The following is a 15,378-nucleotide window of genomic DNA, read 5'->3' as shown; positions in this document are numbered from 1 at the left end:
TCAGCCGATCTCGTCTAGTTTATTATGCTTTGTCACGTGGCGTCTTTTCGGGTTCCCACTGCAGCCTCGGACGACGGGAGCCCAACGCAACACTCCCAGCCTCCCCCGGGTCCCAACCTTAGGTTTCGGCTTACCTAAACAGCTCCCACACTAGTTCTTTGAAAGTCTTTGAACTGACATATCAGGCTGTCATGTTCAAATACCTCCTGTGGTCCCCCAGTCCCCCAAAGATCCAGCCCCACCTCCTTGGCTTCAAATTTTGGGCCCCACCAGTCCCCCTTGTCCACGTTTTACCCTGACCCCTGTCCGATCCCTTCTCCCTTTGGGGCTCCTAAACCTTGTATGTCCCCCAGGCATCTTCTCGCATGCATTCTTCCCAAGGCCAAGTCAGTCCGCCTTTTCTAGGTTCCCATAGTCCTGTCTTCCCTGTGTTCACACTGCTTGGGTATCAAGTCCCTACCCCTCAACCCTCCAGTCACAGCCTGGTGAGGACAAGGATCCACTAGTAGGAAGTATGGAATAGGTTCCTGAGTGGAAGCTAAGTATTATTACTCCAAAAAGAACACAGGAAAGAAGAAACACCTTATTTTATAGGAGCCAAATGAGCGTTAGAGGGCTAAGGTCTTGCTCATGGTTACACAGCAAATCCTCAAGGGGCAGGTGAGGTTTCAAATCCCTTCCACCTCCCCACAAGCCTTCCCAGACTTGCGAAAGTTATATATGTAATTACTGACTTTGTCTAGGTGTGAAGTTTTGTGATTATGTTTTAAAGGGCCCTTATCTTGAAGAGATGCATTCTTAAATGTTTACAGAAGAAATAACCAGATGCCTGAGATTTGCTTCAAAAACAAAAAACCAAAACACAGGAGGGGGCAGGACTGGTTGTGGGTAATTGGTGGTCAGAAATGGGTGAGTACATGAGGTTCACTGTACTATTCCGTGCACTGTTGTGGTATGTTGGAAATTCTTCCTATTTCAAAAGTGTAAAAAGGGACTTGGGGCAAGATCCGACTTCCCACTTGCCCTTCCAGTCCAACTCCAGACTTCTGGCCCCAGGGCCAACCCCACAATTTGAGGAGCACTCCTGTCTAAGTCATCCAACCTCCCCACAAAACACAGCTGCAGGGAGGAAAATGCTTTAATGGGGTGGGGCGGGGAGCTCCCACCGGCAGCGTTGCGCTCAATGGCTCAGCGATTTGCGGCCCTTAAGCATGCGGCGAAGGATGACCTGGACGCCAGCTGGCGTGCTCAAGCGCTTGATCCAACCGTGTTTGTGCTTGCGTTTGATGTTGCTCGGCTGATACTCATTCCCGCGCGCCTTGCCCCGGCTTGGCTGCGTGGCGGGGAGTCCCCAGCCGTCAGGTAGGCCCAAGAAGGCCTGGGGCTGGAGCCACCTGCAGAGGTAGAGAGAGAGACAGCGAGAAAGGTCAGAGGGGGCGCTGAGTGACATCGGTTAGGCGCTCAACCTCTCCAAGCCTGAGTTTCCGGATCCGTGCCGGGACTGAGCCTAGCTGCAAAAGGCTCTAAGTGGGCAAGGCACTGGCAAGCCGTGCGGGAGGCAGAAGCTGATTCTAGCCCCCGATACCGGGCTAATTCCCTTAAGGACTCACCTGACACGCAGTATCGCCGCCGACCTACTGACAGGACACAAGAGGCGACTCAGGGATATGCCCAAGAGAGCCATGTCTAGCCGCCGACCACGCTGTCACCCGCGCCAGCTATTCCGAAACCCCTAGGATCCGCAGCTGCGGAACGAAGACTTCCGGGAAATGTAGTTTCTCCTACAGCGAAGCCTTCATAGCCGCGGGAGCCTTCTGGAGTTCTACATCTAGCGTGCCAAAGAAGTGAGTGGCCGTACACACACGGTAGTGTAGCTTCTTCTGTGAACGCGCAAAAGTAGGCGAACAGCCGGGCATACAAGCATTATGCCCGGAGGTCTGCTGGGAGTTGTAGTTCTTTCTACCGTCAACTGGCAGAGGGTGCCCTGGGGTGGCGGTGGCGCAGCTGGTGGCAGCTGCAGGAAATGGCTGGTTGATCCTCCTACCTCCATCGGGAGCCGGGCAGATGGCACACAGCTGGCTGGCAGCTTTCCTCTGGCGGAGAGCCCAGGAGGCCTGAGTTCGAGTTGGCTGGATGTCCGCAGGGTGATCCCTGCTCCTCTCCGGGATCCAGTTTCTCAGTCTCTAAGCTTGCAAGCTTGCCGTTGGCGGTGCCCCAGTTACAAGAATTTTTCAAATACTCAGACCTAAGCCCCTTTCCTTCTCACACACCTATTGTCCCAGGGAAATATACAGCTCTTCGGGCAGACTTGTGAAGCCATTGACACACACATACCTTGAATTTCGGCCATGCCCTCCCCTGCCTGGTACTCCCCTTTTCACCTTTCTAAATCCCTTTTCTTGGATATTTTCTCCCTAATTCGCTGCCCCTCTCTGGCCCAACCCTGTGGCCAAATGGCTCTCCTCACACCTTCCCTGAAGCCCAGTGTTCTCTCAAGGACCTGTCTTGGGGCTGCGTCCGTGCAGGCACACCAGAATCTCCCAGCTTGGAGGGTGGGGAGTGTTTGCTGCAATAGCCTTCGAGGAGAAGTGGGTGGCTGGACCTAACAGCTCTGGCAGCAAATTTTAGGAGTTGGGAGTGGGCAAGGAATGGTTAACTCCTTGTCCTCTAAAGCCCATCCTACCCACACTGTCATTTAGCAAACCACTACAAGACTACACCAGTACAATAGTGCCAATAAAGTATCGAGCGCTTACAGTGCTGTTTTACCTGCATAGGGAACTCATAAGGGAATTAATTTCGTAGAGATAAATAAATGGAGTCTCAGGAAAGCAACTTGCCCAAGGTTACATATCTACAAAGGGCAGAGACTGGATTTGAAATCTGGGCTCTCTGACTCCAGCTGGGACCACAGGGTCACTGGTTAAATTGGTCCATCTGGAAAACTCTAATTCCCTAATTATCCATAGCGCTAAGACTTCTGTTTAAAGACTTGGAATAAAACAACCATGGTTCCAAATCCCATCTCTGCCCACTCCCCACTCCACTTGTCTTGTGACCTTGTGCCCTTTATGAGCCTCAGTTTCCCCACCGATAATGGGAAATATCTACAACTCTAAATGGAAAGTTCAGCACCGAGAGAAGGGCATGGTGGCTTCATTTGGAGGGGACAGGGCGGTTCGGAGGCAGGGACTGCCGAGGAGACCCTATTCGCAGCGAGGGGGCTCTGAGTGTCGTCCCCTTGAGCTCGGCAAACCCCATCTTGTGACCCTTTCTCGGCCGTGTGCCAGGCCCAATATCTCTACCTCTGTAAGTCCCTGAAGTGGGCTAGGCCGTTGCTTCCCAGAGCCCGCCTCCATCCCGAGATGCCGCTTCTGATTGATAGTCTAACTAGGGCAGGTCAGCCTGCAGCTATGATTGGTCGAGATGCCCGTCCGTCGGCACGCGGCTCCGCCCCCCCGGGGAGAGACTTAAAGGGCCGGTTTGCTCAGCTGCTGTGGGATGCCCCCTCGCTGACCATCTCTGGCCCGCGCAATCCCGCGTAGACACGCCCGGTCCGACCCCGCGCCACCATGTAAACGGCGCCCGCAGGCGGACGCTGGCTTCTCTCCCTGGGACCCCGCCGCCCTGCCCTGGGCCCGGGGCCCTCGATGAGGTGAGCGGGCAATGGGCCCTGGGAAGGGGGCAGCGAGGCCTCCAGGGCTTCGACTTCGGAGGAGAGTGTCCACAAAGCCGACGATCGGGCTGTTTGGAAGTCGTGGGGCCCCGGTGGCCTTGACCCCGCCACAGTGCTAATAGGCACTCCGGAGGCAAGGGCCTGGCACTAGGGAGGGGGGCTGGCGTGGTGCATCGGTGTTCCCCTCTGCAATCAGGGCTTGGGACCCTGCCGGAGGTGGGGGGTGCGGCCTGCTCTCCCTCCGTCAGCAAGTATAGGCCACCCAAGGCCTTCGGCGACGTGCATTATCCCTGTGGCGCCAAGGATGGGGAGAGGGAAGGATTGGTCCCATCTCCAGGCCCTAAACAATGGGGGTGTGCTGTGCGGGTATCCCCCCTTGAGTTATGTAACTGCCAGTGGTTGCCATGGACACGGGAGGGGTGGCCCACCGCGGGATGGAGACCTGGAGGCCCCCAGGGAGAGAGCACTGCCTTCTCCACCTTCATCTCCACCGTTACGTGTTATGTCAGACCCCCAGGATCCAGTGGTTTAGCCTCAGCTTGTCCATCTGTGAAACAAACCCAGTGCCTCATGGTCTTGGAGAGACATGGACAAAGCTTCAGGAGCTCAGTCCCAAACTCTGTCCCGTGGGGCCTCACCCTTCAGGAGCCAGGTTTAAAGACTTGGGATTGGAACACTTTTAGATGCTTTCAGAGGCTCACAGAACATGCTAGTTTAGTGACAGTGAGTTGATCCAAGAGTGCATGTGTGAATGAATGAATGAATGGATGCATGAATAAGTGAATGAGCTTAGGAAGCCGTAACTGCTATAAACCTGAGCTGGGGGAAGTCCTCAGTGCTGGGCCACATTTGCTACACTGTTCCTCCCTCCAGGAAGTCCCCCATTATCACACTACCTTCCCTATGGCGGTCTCTCTGGGTCAGCCATAGCCAGGTCCTCTCTAGGGTAACCAACCTAGGGTAACCAACCTTCACTCAGGCACTGACCAGACGGAATATCTTGGTGCTTGGCTTGCCCTGGTCCTCCATAAACTGGAGCCTAGAAGGTGCCTCCCCAGGGTGACTCACTTGATCCAGGTGTGGGAACTGGGTGGTGTGGGGGGTGGAGGGTTTCCAGCTTCGAGGTTCCCTGAGTTAGCTGTCTCCCCCATTCACAGGACACATCATGCTGACTGGGGTGACCGACGGGATCTTCTGCTGCCTGCTGGGTGCTCCACCCAACGCAGTGGGGCCACTGGAGAGCGTTGAGTCCAGTGATGGCTACACCTTCGTGGAGGTCAAGCCTGGCCGCGTGCTGCGGGTGAAGCATGCCGGACCCGCTCCGGCCCCCACCCCACCTCCGCCATTGTCTGAGGCAGCCCATGGGGACCGGTCCGGCTTGGTCCGCTGCCAGCGCCGAATCACTGTGTACCGCAACGGGCGTTTACTGGTAGAGAACCTGGGCCGGGCACCGCGAGCTGACCTTCTGCATGGGCAGAATGGCTCTGGGGAGCCACCAGCCTCTCTAGAGGTGGAGCTGGCAGACCCGGCGGGCAGCGATGGCCGCTCGGGCCCTGTCAACACCGGGAGTGGCAGTGGCGGACGACGGCGGCGAGCCCGGCGCCCCAAGCGGACCATCCACATTGACTGCGAGAAGCGCATCACCAGCTGCAAGGGCACCCAGGCAGATGTGGTGCTCTTTTTCATCCACGGTGTCGGTGGCTCCCTGGCCATCTGGAAGGAGCAACTGGACTTCTTTGTGCGCCTGGGCTATGAGGTGGTGGCACCAGATCTGGCTGGTCATGGGGCCAGTTCAGCGCCCCAGGTGGCTGCAGCCTATACCTTCTATGCGCTGGCAGAGGACATGCGCGCCATCTTCAAGCGCTATGCCAAGAAGAGAAATGTGCTCATTGGGCATTCCTACGGGTGAGCCAATGCTGGGGTGGGGGTAGGGATAAGGGGTGGGGACAGAGACTGGGCCCAGTCACCACACTGATTTCCCCCATTGAAAAATCCCATTAGCATCTGCAACAAGACAAGGATCCTCACCACCACTGCTATTGTTTAACAGTGTTTTAAAGCAGAATTTCTCACTATTGACATTTTTGGTCCTGTAATTTTTTTCTGTGAGGAGCTTTCATAGGCCCAGTAGGATGTTTACCAGCATCCCTGACCTCTACACACTAGATGACACCAGCACAATGGCCTAATGATAGTTGTGACAATAAAAAATGACTTCAGATGCTGCCAAAATTCCCCTAGTGGGCAGAATTATTACTGACTAAAAACCACTGTCTTCAACTAAGTTCAAAAATTGCTTGCCCTGGAGATTGCAAGGGCTCCAAGGAAGCCCTAATTGGAATCCCATTAATTCTATTTACAAGGCACAGTTTGCTCTAATTCATTCTCCCTTAAAGAGATGATAGATAAAATCATCTAGCATTTAGATGAGAGCCTTCTCTATGGAAGGCTCTGGACCTGGGTGCCACCCAATCACCATCATTTGGTACTACTCCCTCCTTTACCCAGGAGGAAAGGCAGAATCCAAACAGCTAGCTAGGTCACGAACCATTGTTTTAGTGGTTGTAGCCCATGCAATTAGACAAGAAAAAGTGTTACATAAACTTCTGAAAGAAAGGAAGCAAGGCTGGGAGGTAACCTCTTATTTTTTTATACGATAACAACCCCCAAGGTGGATGGTTATGCCAAATGATTCCTCCAATTAAATAAACACTCATCTGTGATAGTTCCTATGATTCCATAACAATGCTGAGGTCAGCACAGTTACTCTTTCACAGGTGTGGAAATGGAGGCTCAAAGAGGTTAAGCAGTCAGAGAGATACTCAGTGAGTCAGGTCCACCCCACTCCTGCCTGTCCCATTGTCCCTTTTTATAGCAGAGATTGGCAAACTTTTTCTTAAAGGGCCAGATAGTAAATATTTTAGGTTTCCGAGTCATACATCAGTCTGTGTTGGAATTCCACAACTCTAATGTCATAGCAGGAAAGCAGCCATTATTGTAAAAAGGGGGATGGCTATGTTCCAGTAAAACTTTATAAAATATTTTACAAGTGTACAAAATTGTAAACTTAGTTTACAAAAATAAGCAGCCAGCTTTATTTTAGAGGGAATGGGGTACTCCTCAGGCTGCACCCTTCTGCTTTGCATAAGGCAGGCAGATGGGGCACGCCAGAGAGGAGTGAGAGAAGATCCTTAAAGGGAAGTGATACACAGGAAACAGTGACCTTCTCTGGGCAGCCAAAGGATTTGTGTAATCGATTGCTTTCCCAACAATTGGCAGTAAGTAATTCTTATCCCTTTGGAGGTCATGGCAACTTTGAGGATCTGATGAAAGTTCTAGATTCAGATCCTTAAAAAAAAACAACAAAAAACCCACCCTCAACACACACACACACAATCTCACAATTTCAGAACATTCAAAATGCCCCACCCATCCCTCGCTCCCACCCAATGCCCACTGACTGTATGGGAAGGATCTTGGCTTTCAAGGGCCTGCCTGTGGGGTAAGGTGTGTACATTAATCCCCTCACTGCCTGTACTCTGCTGACCATCACCCTTCAACCCCACCCACCTGCCGAGCAGTGTCTCTTTCTGCACGTTCCTGGCGCACGAGTACCCAGACCTCGTGCACAAGGTGATCATGATCAACGGCGGGGGCCCTACGGCACTGGAGCCCAGCTTCTGCTCCATCTTCAACATGCCCACATGTGTCCTGCACTGCCTGTCGCCGTGCCTGGCTTGGAGCTTCCTCAAGTGAGTGACCCCAGCTCTGGCTGACCCCAGCAACTCCCTAAGTTGTGTGGGAGGGGAGGCTGTTTTGTTGGGCCTGGCACGGGGGGCACCCCTGGTGGGCTGAATGACGTGAGGGCTCCAGCGGTGTTTCCCTACCACCAGGGCTGGCTTTGCCCGCCAAGGGGCCAAAGAGAAACAGCTCCTGAAGGAGGGCAATGCATTCAACGTGTCGTCCTTCGTGCTGCGGGCCATGATGAGTGGCCAGTATTGGCCTGAGGGCGACGAGGTCTACCATGCTGAGCTTACTGTGCCTGTCCTGCTCGTCCATGGCATGCATGACAAGTTTGTGCCGGTGGAGGAAGACCAGCGCATGGCTGAGGTAAGGGTTCAGCACCCCGGCCACTGGCTTCCTAAATCCCCCTTGTGCATCCCATGGGAACTTGGCCATGTTCTTCAGCCCCGGGGACATGGGAGTTTTGCTCAGCCAACCCAGAAGGTAGGACCATCCTGGCCAGCTATTAGTACTGGGCGCTGTCAGCCATGCTTGGTCCAGGGATCCTCGGGGCCCCCACCCTTGCCCAAGACCCCCACACCTCCCATTCCGTAGGGCTGGTAGATTTTGTTGCCCAAGGCAGGAAGGATGGTGGGGGCTGGTGCTTCAGAACCTGCACATCTCAACTTGTCATTCAATAAATGGGACTCTTTACAGCTGGGACTTATATAGGTGACCAGTGAGTGGGGCAGGCTACAGAATTCTGGGAGAGAGCAGGCAAATGGGGCTTTAGATCAGAGATTGCCAAAAAGGGGTCTTAGGATCATTAGCACTTGGAATAGCTCTGGACCAGCAGTTCTGAACCAGAGATGCTTCTGCACCCTTCCCAAGGGAAACTTGGAAATGCCTGCAGGCTTTTTCGGTGGTTGGGACTGGGAGAAAGGGGAAAGGGCTATAGGCATCCGGTGGTAGAGGCCAGGGATGTGCTCAACACCCTGCGATGAACAGGACAGCCCCACAGGAAAGAAGGATTGGCCCCAGATGTCAGTAGTGCTGGGGTTTAGAAACCCTGCTCTGGACATATTATAGAAACATAAATAAACATGGAATGGATGAATACCAAGCTGGGCTCCAGCAGGGTGACAGGTCATCCACCCTCCAGCTCCCCCTTGGGTAGAAGAGGAACTATGAAGGGTAGACTGCAAGAGGGACTTCCAGATGCTACATGGCATAGGTGGCTGGTGGGGAGTCGCAGGGCAACCTGTCGCACGTGCCCTGAGCCTGTGTCCCCTGCAGATCTTGCTCCTGGCCTTCCTGAAGCTCATAGACGAAGGCAGCCACATGGTGATGCTCGAGTGCCCTGAGACAGTCAACACGTTGCTCCACGAATTTCTGCTTTGGGAGCCCGAGCCCCCGCCCAACGCCCTGCCGGCACCCCTGCCTGTACCCCTGGAGGAAAAGAAGTAGCCGCTGGGCCAGTGGGGCATCACAAATGAGCAGGAGGCTGAGAGCCCATGGTGCCGGGTCTGCAGCGGACCACCTGGGCAGGCAGTCGCCCTGGTGGGCGGGGTCAGGCCTGGCGATGCCTCAGGCTGGCTGGGCTGGGCGTGACATTTAAGGGAGCCAGGTGGACACACCCCACTCTGCTTGCGTCCTCCAGGGCCCACTCGGCTGTAGCAGAGACCGCTGCCGAGGATGACCTTGTACAGAAGCCCCGCTCTCCACCAAAGCCATGGCCATGGCCAAGGTGGCGCCCACCCCACTCTGTCTTACATGAAGCCGTGCTTGGCCCAGGGACCCTCGGGGCCCCATTGCCCGAGGCGCCCCACCCCCATTCCCTGGCGCTGGTAGCTTTTGTTGCCCAAGGTGGGAGGGACGGGTGGGGGGGCTGGTGCCACAGAATCTGCACATCTCGACTTGTAACTCAATAAAAAGTGACAATCCAAGCCTCTGGATCTGTGCTGGGTGACCACAGGGCAAATGTTCCCCTGAGCCTCAGTTTCCCCATCTGCAGATTGGGCCGATGCAAGTGCCTCCCCCTCAGAGCCTTCCAGGATTGCTTCCCAAATTCCCCCTCCCTCCTCTGAACACAGGGGTGCTTGAGCAGTGTTCCTGGAGCAGAGGGCAGATGGTTAGGGGGCAAGCACCCTGTCCGGGGAGGAAGAGGGCAACTGAGGTCCATGCTGAGGCTGAGGTGAGGATCACTGGACATTGCATGGGATTGGAGCAGCCATTAATAGAGTGCCAACGATATACAATGCTGAGTGCCTGATACCCATCGGTTCACTGAATCTCCTTCACCCCAAGTCACATAGCAAGTCAGTGCCTCTTGCTATCCCGTTTTATCTTTCAGCTTGGTTTAGAGCGGCTTTTGTCATGAAGATTTAAATTTTTTTTTTTTTTTTTAAGATTTTATTTTTAGAGAGAAGGGGAAGGAGGGAGGGAGAGAAACATCAATGTGTGGTGCCTCTCATGTGCCCCCTACTGGAGACCTGGCCTGCAACCTAGGCACGTGCCCTGACGGGGAATCAAACCAGCAACACTTTGGTTTGCAGGCTGGTGCTCAATCCACTGAGCCACATCAGCCAGAGCAAAATTTTTAGTTTGAAGCCATCAAATCTCTTTTCCTGTCTGCCAGAATGAGTTCTCTGCCCCACAGACATGCTCTTGCTCCTTTCTATTTTACCCTAATGCATGCTTATCTAGGTACACTGGTGGTTTGAGGATGGCAGGAGACAACTGTCCCCTCGCCCGTTGCTTCCCGAGTCCTTTCCCCACTGGTTTATGAGCCCACCTTTCATTTGGCCGAGGGGTTCTCACCAGGGACATGGCTGTCCCTTGGGAAATCCTGGAGACAGTTTTGTCACACCCGGGACAGGGAGGGCAATAGCAGCACCTAGTGGGTAGTCCAGGGATGCCCCCTGACACACCGCAACGCACAGGACAGTCCCCACCCCCCAAAATAATTCAGCTGCAAATGTCAGTAGAGCCGAGGTTAGGATTGTTGGGCTAATCCCATCTCTTTGGGAACTGGGGATCTCTGTGTTCTCTCCCAGCAGTTTTAATTGTTGTCACTGTATCAGGAGTCTTGGTGTTTGGGAAGCTGCTCAGCTCACACAGAGGTTTCTTCGGTTAGGTTAAAATGGGAGAGCACAGGTCCCTTCAAGAAATGGGGTCTCTAAGTACAAAACCAGCCATTCTTGCGGGGAACCGGCAGTGGAGGAACCTAAGCCCGTGAAACTCTGTCCAGGTTAGCGTGCCCCCGCCCCGCCCCCTGCAGGACTTTATTAGCTGAGTCACAATGAGGGGCAGGCGGGGAACCCAATGAGGCAGCGGATCTCCCCCACGCCCCTAAACCCACCAGATGCTTTGGGGAAACCTCTGGAAAACTTAAATGATCCCATCAACACCTCACCAGCGCCACAGCTGGGCCTTTTGCTGAAACTCTGCATGTGTGAATCGTCTGAAATTGTCAAGCATCACCAGAAGTTTGGGTTATTGATCCCGTTTTATGGTGGAAAAAACAGGCTCAGAGAAGCAATGCCAGGAAGCTCGCGTTGCACAGTGACCCCAAGGTGCTGGTGTCTTACACCCACAACCCATAAGCTCCCTGGCCCGGGACTCCTGCCACCACACACAGTCAGCACCTTGAGGGCATCGGGGCACCTCCCTTCTCGGGGAGGCTTTCCACCTGGGCCACTTCTGGCTCAGTGCGGGGTTCTGAGCCACAGCCTCCAATCCCGACAACGACCTGAGGTAAATCCTCACTGTCCCTATTGTACAACTGAAGAAACTGAGGCTCAGACAGACAAGTTATGACCTGAGGTACCACATCTGGCAAGCAGAACCCAGCTCTTAAGCTGGGTAGGTTCCCTTGATGTGGCTGAGGGAGACCCCAGCCCACAGTGTGGGTCCCCTGTGTCTGGGAGATAAAAGTGGACTTTGTCCACCCAGAGAGGACCCAACTGCCAAAGCAATGGCAAGTTCTGAAGCATCAAATGTTCCAAAGAACCTTCTGGTCCACTTGTTCTCCTCCCGAATTAGGGAGCTCACTGCCTCTCCAGCAGTTCCATCTGTAACAAAGTCCTCCCTCAGCCTGAGGGGAAGATCTGCCCTCTGCCTGCCCCCCAGCCTTCTAGAACTGGAGATGGAGGGCTGCTTTCAGCACGGGTCAGCTGGGACATCCAAACACGCCGATCTCTACCCAGGCTGGACGGGCAAATCCCCAGTGCTCAGCCACGGGCCTGGATATCTTGGGGTCGCAACTCTCGTTCGCCCTCAGCCAGGAAGACAAGGAGGGCACGGTGCAGCAGATGCACCCCCAAGCGGCGGCGCCGGGCAGGTGGCCAGCTTGCCACCACTCCATAGCAGTGTCCTTGTTTCTGGTTGGTCAGTGCCTGGATCCCTAGAGAGATTGTGGGTGAGATCACAGAGACAGCCTCAGCAAACTCCTGGTAGAAGTATGTGACAGCGAGCACACCGTGCATTCCCCGCAAGACGTATAAACCCGTGGAGCAAGATATGCGCATGGGAAGATACACAGTCAGTGCTCAATAATTACTCATTGACCAAACAAACAGCCCCAAGAAGGAAGGGGTGAGGGAATTGGTTATATCAAGTGCCCTTTCTGTGAACTCCACCCCGAGCCACGCACCCACCTAGAGCATCCACAAGACATGCCTCTCGAGTGTAAGCCTCCACAGCGACCACATGCTGGAAGCAATGCAGGGACACAACACCATGACCACTGGCCCAAATATCCAAGATCTGGCGCACCTTAGGACAGGCCTGGGGGCCAAGGCAGGGTCAGGGATCGGCCCCCCAATTCCCTCCTTCTTCTACCTGCCCACAGTCTGGTTGCCCCTGCCCTGACCCTTATCCTCACACCTGTTTTTCTGGGCGCTCGCGATAGCTGAGGGCCTCCCAGAGGTGGGCGTTTGGCCGGGTCCGTGTCCCCTTGCCCACATAGAAGATGGCATGGACAAAAGTCCGAAGGCGTTCAACTGGCGTTAGTGAGAAGGCTCGGGCTGGCAGGTCCTGAGTCTCCCTGGATGAAAAGGGTTGGCTCAGAGAGGAAAAAGTGACAGGAGTATCCCCAGAGAAAATCTCTCAGGTCACAGGATATACTGATCCCACATCCAGTGGCCCACATTTTATAGGGCAGAGAATGGTGGCTGTTCCCCAAAGACACGCTGCAGCTCGAATGAGGTCCAAATTGCTTTTTTCCTTTTTCCCCAGCTGTCTTTTATAGATAAAGCTTATGGTCAGAGAGGGCCAGATCCCTTCCCAAGGACACACAGCATGTAAGAACCAATTCCAGAATTTGTCAGCTCCCACTTCTGAGTACCTGGGGTCCAGCAGCAGATATGTGAAACTGGACTTCACTACCCCCTCCCGCCACCTTCTGCCCGGATCTGGCTGCTCAAATTGCTGGGCAAGTGCATCCTCGTCTGCCTGGGCATCTGGGATTCGGCCTGTCCTCAGGGCCTCGGTCAACTCTGGACTGTGCCCTGAAAAGTCTGGGCCTAGGAGGGGAAACCGAGTCAGGGGAGACAGAGGAAGGGGTGGTTCCCAGAGATGAAGAGAGAAGTGGGACGGAGAACCAGGAGCCTCCAGGAACTCCTGGAGGCTCCTTGAACTCTGGATGCCGAGGAGGAACTAACCAAGAGCGGCCTGAGCTTCTTGTAGTCGCTGGAGGTAGCGTGGCCGGGTGAAGGGTGTGATGGGGCCTGGGCTCTCACCGAGTGCCCGGAGCCTCTGCAGCAGCTGAAGGTCAGACATGGCCGGGACTGGCACGCACCGGTAAGAGGAGATTGTGTCCCTGCCACCTGTGGCACTCTCCTCGTCCTCCGTGAGCCAGAGGGAGGCCACTTCACTGTCAAGGGATGATTGGTCATCTGTTAGGAAGTGGAAGTCAAGGGGTCCAGCTAGTGGCTCCCGAGGGGGACTGTGGGCTGGGACCCCGTCTGGGAGGGATGTGCAGGAAGGGGAGGCATCTGGCAAAGTCAGAGTCAGGGCCTGTAGACGGGCTTTTAATTCGGCTTCCTTGACCATCATGATGGCTCCCCGTGTCAGCTGCGGGGTGTTCGGAGACTTTAGCACCCTCTGGGGTGGTCGGATACTAGGCAGAAGGTGCTGTTTGGTCTGGGGCGATGATGACTCAGCCCAGAGGGATGTATGGGGGGCTGGGTCCTTGGCTCCAGAGGCCTCAACTACTGTGAAGAAGGAGGCCTCTGAGCTGCAGTCCCAGCACCCTGGGGGGGACGCTAAGCTGCCATTCCTGTCAGCACCCTCAGGGTAGGCAAGGAGGCTGGGGGGTCCAGGGCCGGTCTCCGGGTCCACATCCTTGCTGTCTCTTCTGCCCAGTGCTGTGGAGTCTGGCATCACTTTGGGAGGTCCAGGGGGGCTGACGTCCAGCCTTCTCCCCTTGAGGCCTGTCCCTGGCACAGAAGATGAGAGTTGGTGTCGGATTGCAGTGGAGGGGGAAGCCAGAGACAGAGACGGGAGTTGGATCAGGCAGAGAGGCGGCTGGAGTCCAAAGGGAGGAGAAAGAGTGAAGGCAGACAGAGCTGACTGGAGACATGGGACGAGACAGAACCAGCGAGAGAGTGGAAGTCAGTGACAGAGATACGATAAGCTGGTCCATAGGCCAAGCCCCTGTGTCCACACAGGCCCCACTCACCGCTGGGCTCAGGCTCCAGCTCATGGGTCTCTGCCCGGATCCGGGTAGGGGTCCTGGTCGGCGTCCGGAGCTCCCTCAGGACACGCACACAGTCCTGGTGCCCCTGCTGTTCTGCCAGGTCCAGCGGCCGGAGTCCATCCTGCAGCAGCGCAATCAACAGGGGGCGCCCGAAGCCCTCTTCCCTCCTTCCCTTTCTCTCTGTCTGCCTTTCAGCTCTTCCTGCAGGGCCTCTCACCTGGTCGCGCAGCCCGGGGTCAGCTCCCTGGCTCAGCAGCAGCTCCAGGCCTAGGCGACAGCCCCACGCGGCGGCCACGTGCAGCGGTGTCAGCCCCTCGGCAGATCTGGGGCAGGAGCGCAGAAGGGAGCTCGATTTCCGTCCCCGAGCCCTGAAGCCTTGGTCCTCGTTCCCCTACGCCATCTCCACTCTCCAGCTTGAGACACACTCAGAATCTAGATCCTGCGCCCTCAGCCTGGATCACTCTGCTCTCTGACTGTAGGAATCTACCCCCAGATCCGAACATTTGATCCCCACTGTGGCCCAGCTCCACCCCATCTCCCACCCTCGGCCTGGGACCCTAGCTCCAACTCTCGGATTCTCAGGATCCCTCCCCTGCTTTGCCAAGCCCCACCCTGTGGCATCGGGTTCCACCCAGGAAAAGTGGAACGCCCTCTCTGGGACTCCCAGGCCTCGCCCTTGGACTCAGGAGACCCCTCCCCTGTGCGGAAGGCCCCGCCCCGGGTTCAGGACCCGCCTCACCTAGCATTGGGGTCCCCACCTCCACGCAGCAGAGCTTCCAGGCATCGCACAGCTCTCCTGTGCCGGGCTCCCGCGGCCAGGTGGATGGCTGCCGCCCCGTCCCTGAGCACCAGGTTGGGGTTGGCACCCTGGCGCAGCAGATCTTCCACGGCCCTGCGGATCAGGGGGTCAGAGTGGACCACGACCCCAGCCCCTCTCCCCGGCCCATCCCCCGTTCTTACCTTGGCTCCTCCTTCCGCAGCGCCACCCTCAGCTGCTGCGCCAGGTCCACCGCTGCACCCATGCCTGTCCGGTTCCCTAGCCCTGCAGCCGGACCTTCCAGTTTTAAACTTCCCGCTGCGCCCTTGTGCGCATGCGCTGCCCCACCCCTGGGCTCTGGTCTCGGCACCTGCCTGCGTCGCAGGGTCCTGAACCAGGCTCTCTCACGCCGCACCAACGCGGCACGCACATACTGGCATTCGAGAGGTACAGTGTCCTCCCAGGACCGCGACCTCGAGTGGTGCTCAGGCAGGGACTGGGCAGATGGAAACCGCCGAGGGT

General features: G+C 55.9%; 3 protein-coding genes across 3 annotated transcripts; 1 reads left to right on the top strand and 2 right to left on the bottom strand.

Moving 5' to 3' along the window:
* Window positions 1-1,120: 1,120 nt before the first annotated feature.
* Window positions 1,121-2,046, bottom strand: MRPL34 (mitochondrial ribosomal protein L34). The gene is made up of 2 exons (XM_054578692.1): window positions 1,611-2,046; window positions 1,121-1,394 (listed from the first exon to the last, which is right to left on the bottom strand). The coding sequence occupies exons 1-2, from the start codon at window positions 1,682-1,684 to the stop codon at window positions 1,181-1,183; spliced, it is 288 nt and encodes a 95-aa protein (XP_054434667.1). The 5' UTR covers window positions 1,685-2,046; the 3' UTR covers window positions 1,121-1,180.
* Window positions 2,047-3,487: 1,441 nt separating this feature from the next.
* Window positions 3,488-9,265, top strand: ABHD8 (abhydrolase domain containing 8). Its single transcript, XM_054578691.1, has 5 exons — window positions 3,488-3,655; window positions 4,834-5,581; window positions 7,258-7,428; window positions 7,570-7,786; window positions 8,696-9,265. Exons 2-5 carry the CDS (start codon window positions 4,842-4,844, stop codon window positions 8,864-8,866), a joined length of 1,299 nt encoding a protein of 432 aa, XP_054434666.1. The 5' UTR covers window positions 3,488-3,655; window positions 4,834-4,841; the 3' UTR covers window positions 8,867-9,265.
* Window positions 9,266-11,631: 2,366 nt separating this feature from the next.
* On the bottom strand, window positions 11,632-15,121 carry ANKLE1 (ankyrin repeat and LEM domain containing 1). Its single transcript, XM_054578690.1, has 9 exons — window positions 15,060-15,121; window positions 14,839-14,991; window positions 14,317-14,422; window positions 14,082-14,220; window positions 13,063-13,839; window positions 12,747-12,924; window positions 12,287-12,446; window positions 12,058-12,187; window positions 11,632-11,804 (listed from the first exon to the last, which is right to left on the bottom strand). The coding sequence occupies exons 1-9, from the start codon at window positions 15,119-15,121 to the stop codon at window positions 11,632-11,634; spliced, it is 1,878 nt and encodes a 625-aa protein (XP_054434665.1).
* Window positions 15,122-15,378: the final 257 nt, after the last annotated feature.

This window comes from Pteronotus mesoamericanus, unplaced genomic scaffold, assembly GCF_021234165.1.
Source record: "Pteronotus mesoamericanus isolate MK-2021 breed Mesoamerican mustached bat unplaced genomic scaffold, CSHL_Meso_final contig_502, whole genome shotgun sequence".
In the NCBI taxonomy this organism is placed as follows: Eukaryota; Metazoa; Chordata; class Mammalia; order Chiroptera; family Mormoopidae; genus Pteronotus; species Pteronotus mesoamericanus.
This window is presented reverse-complemented; position numbering and strand designations above follow the sequence as displayed.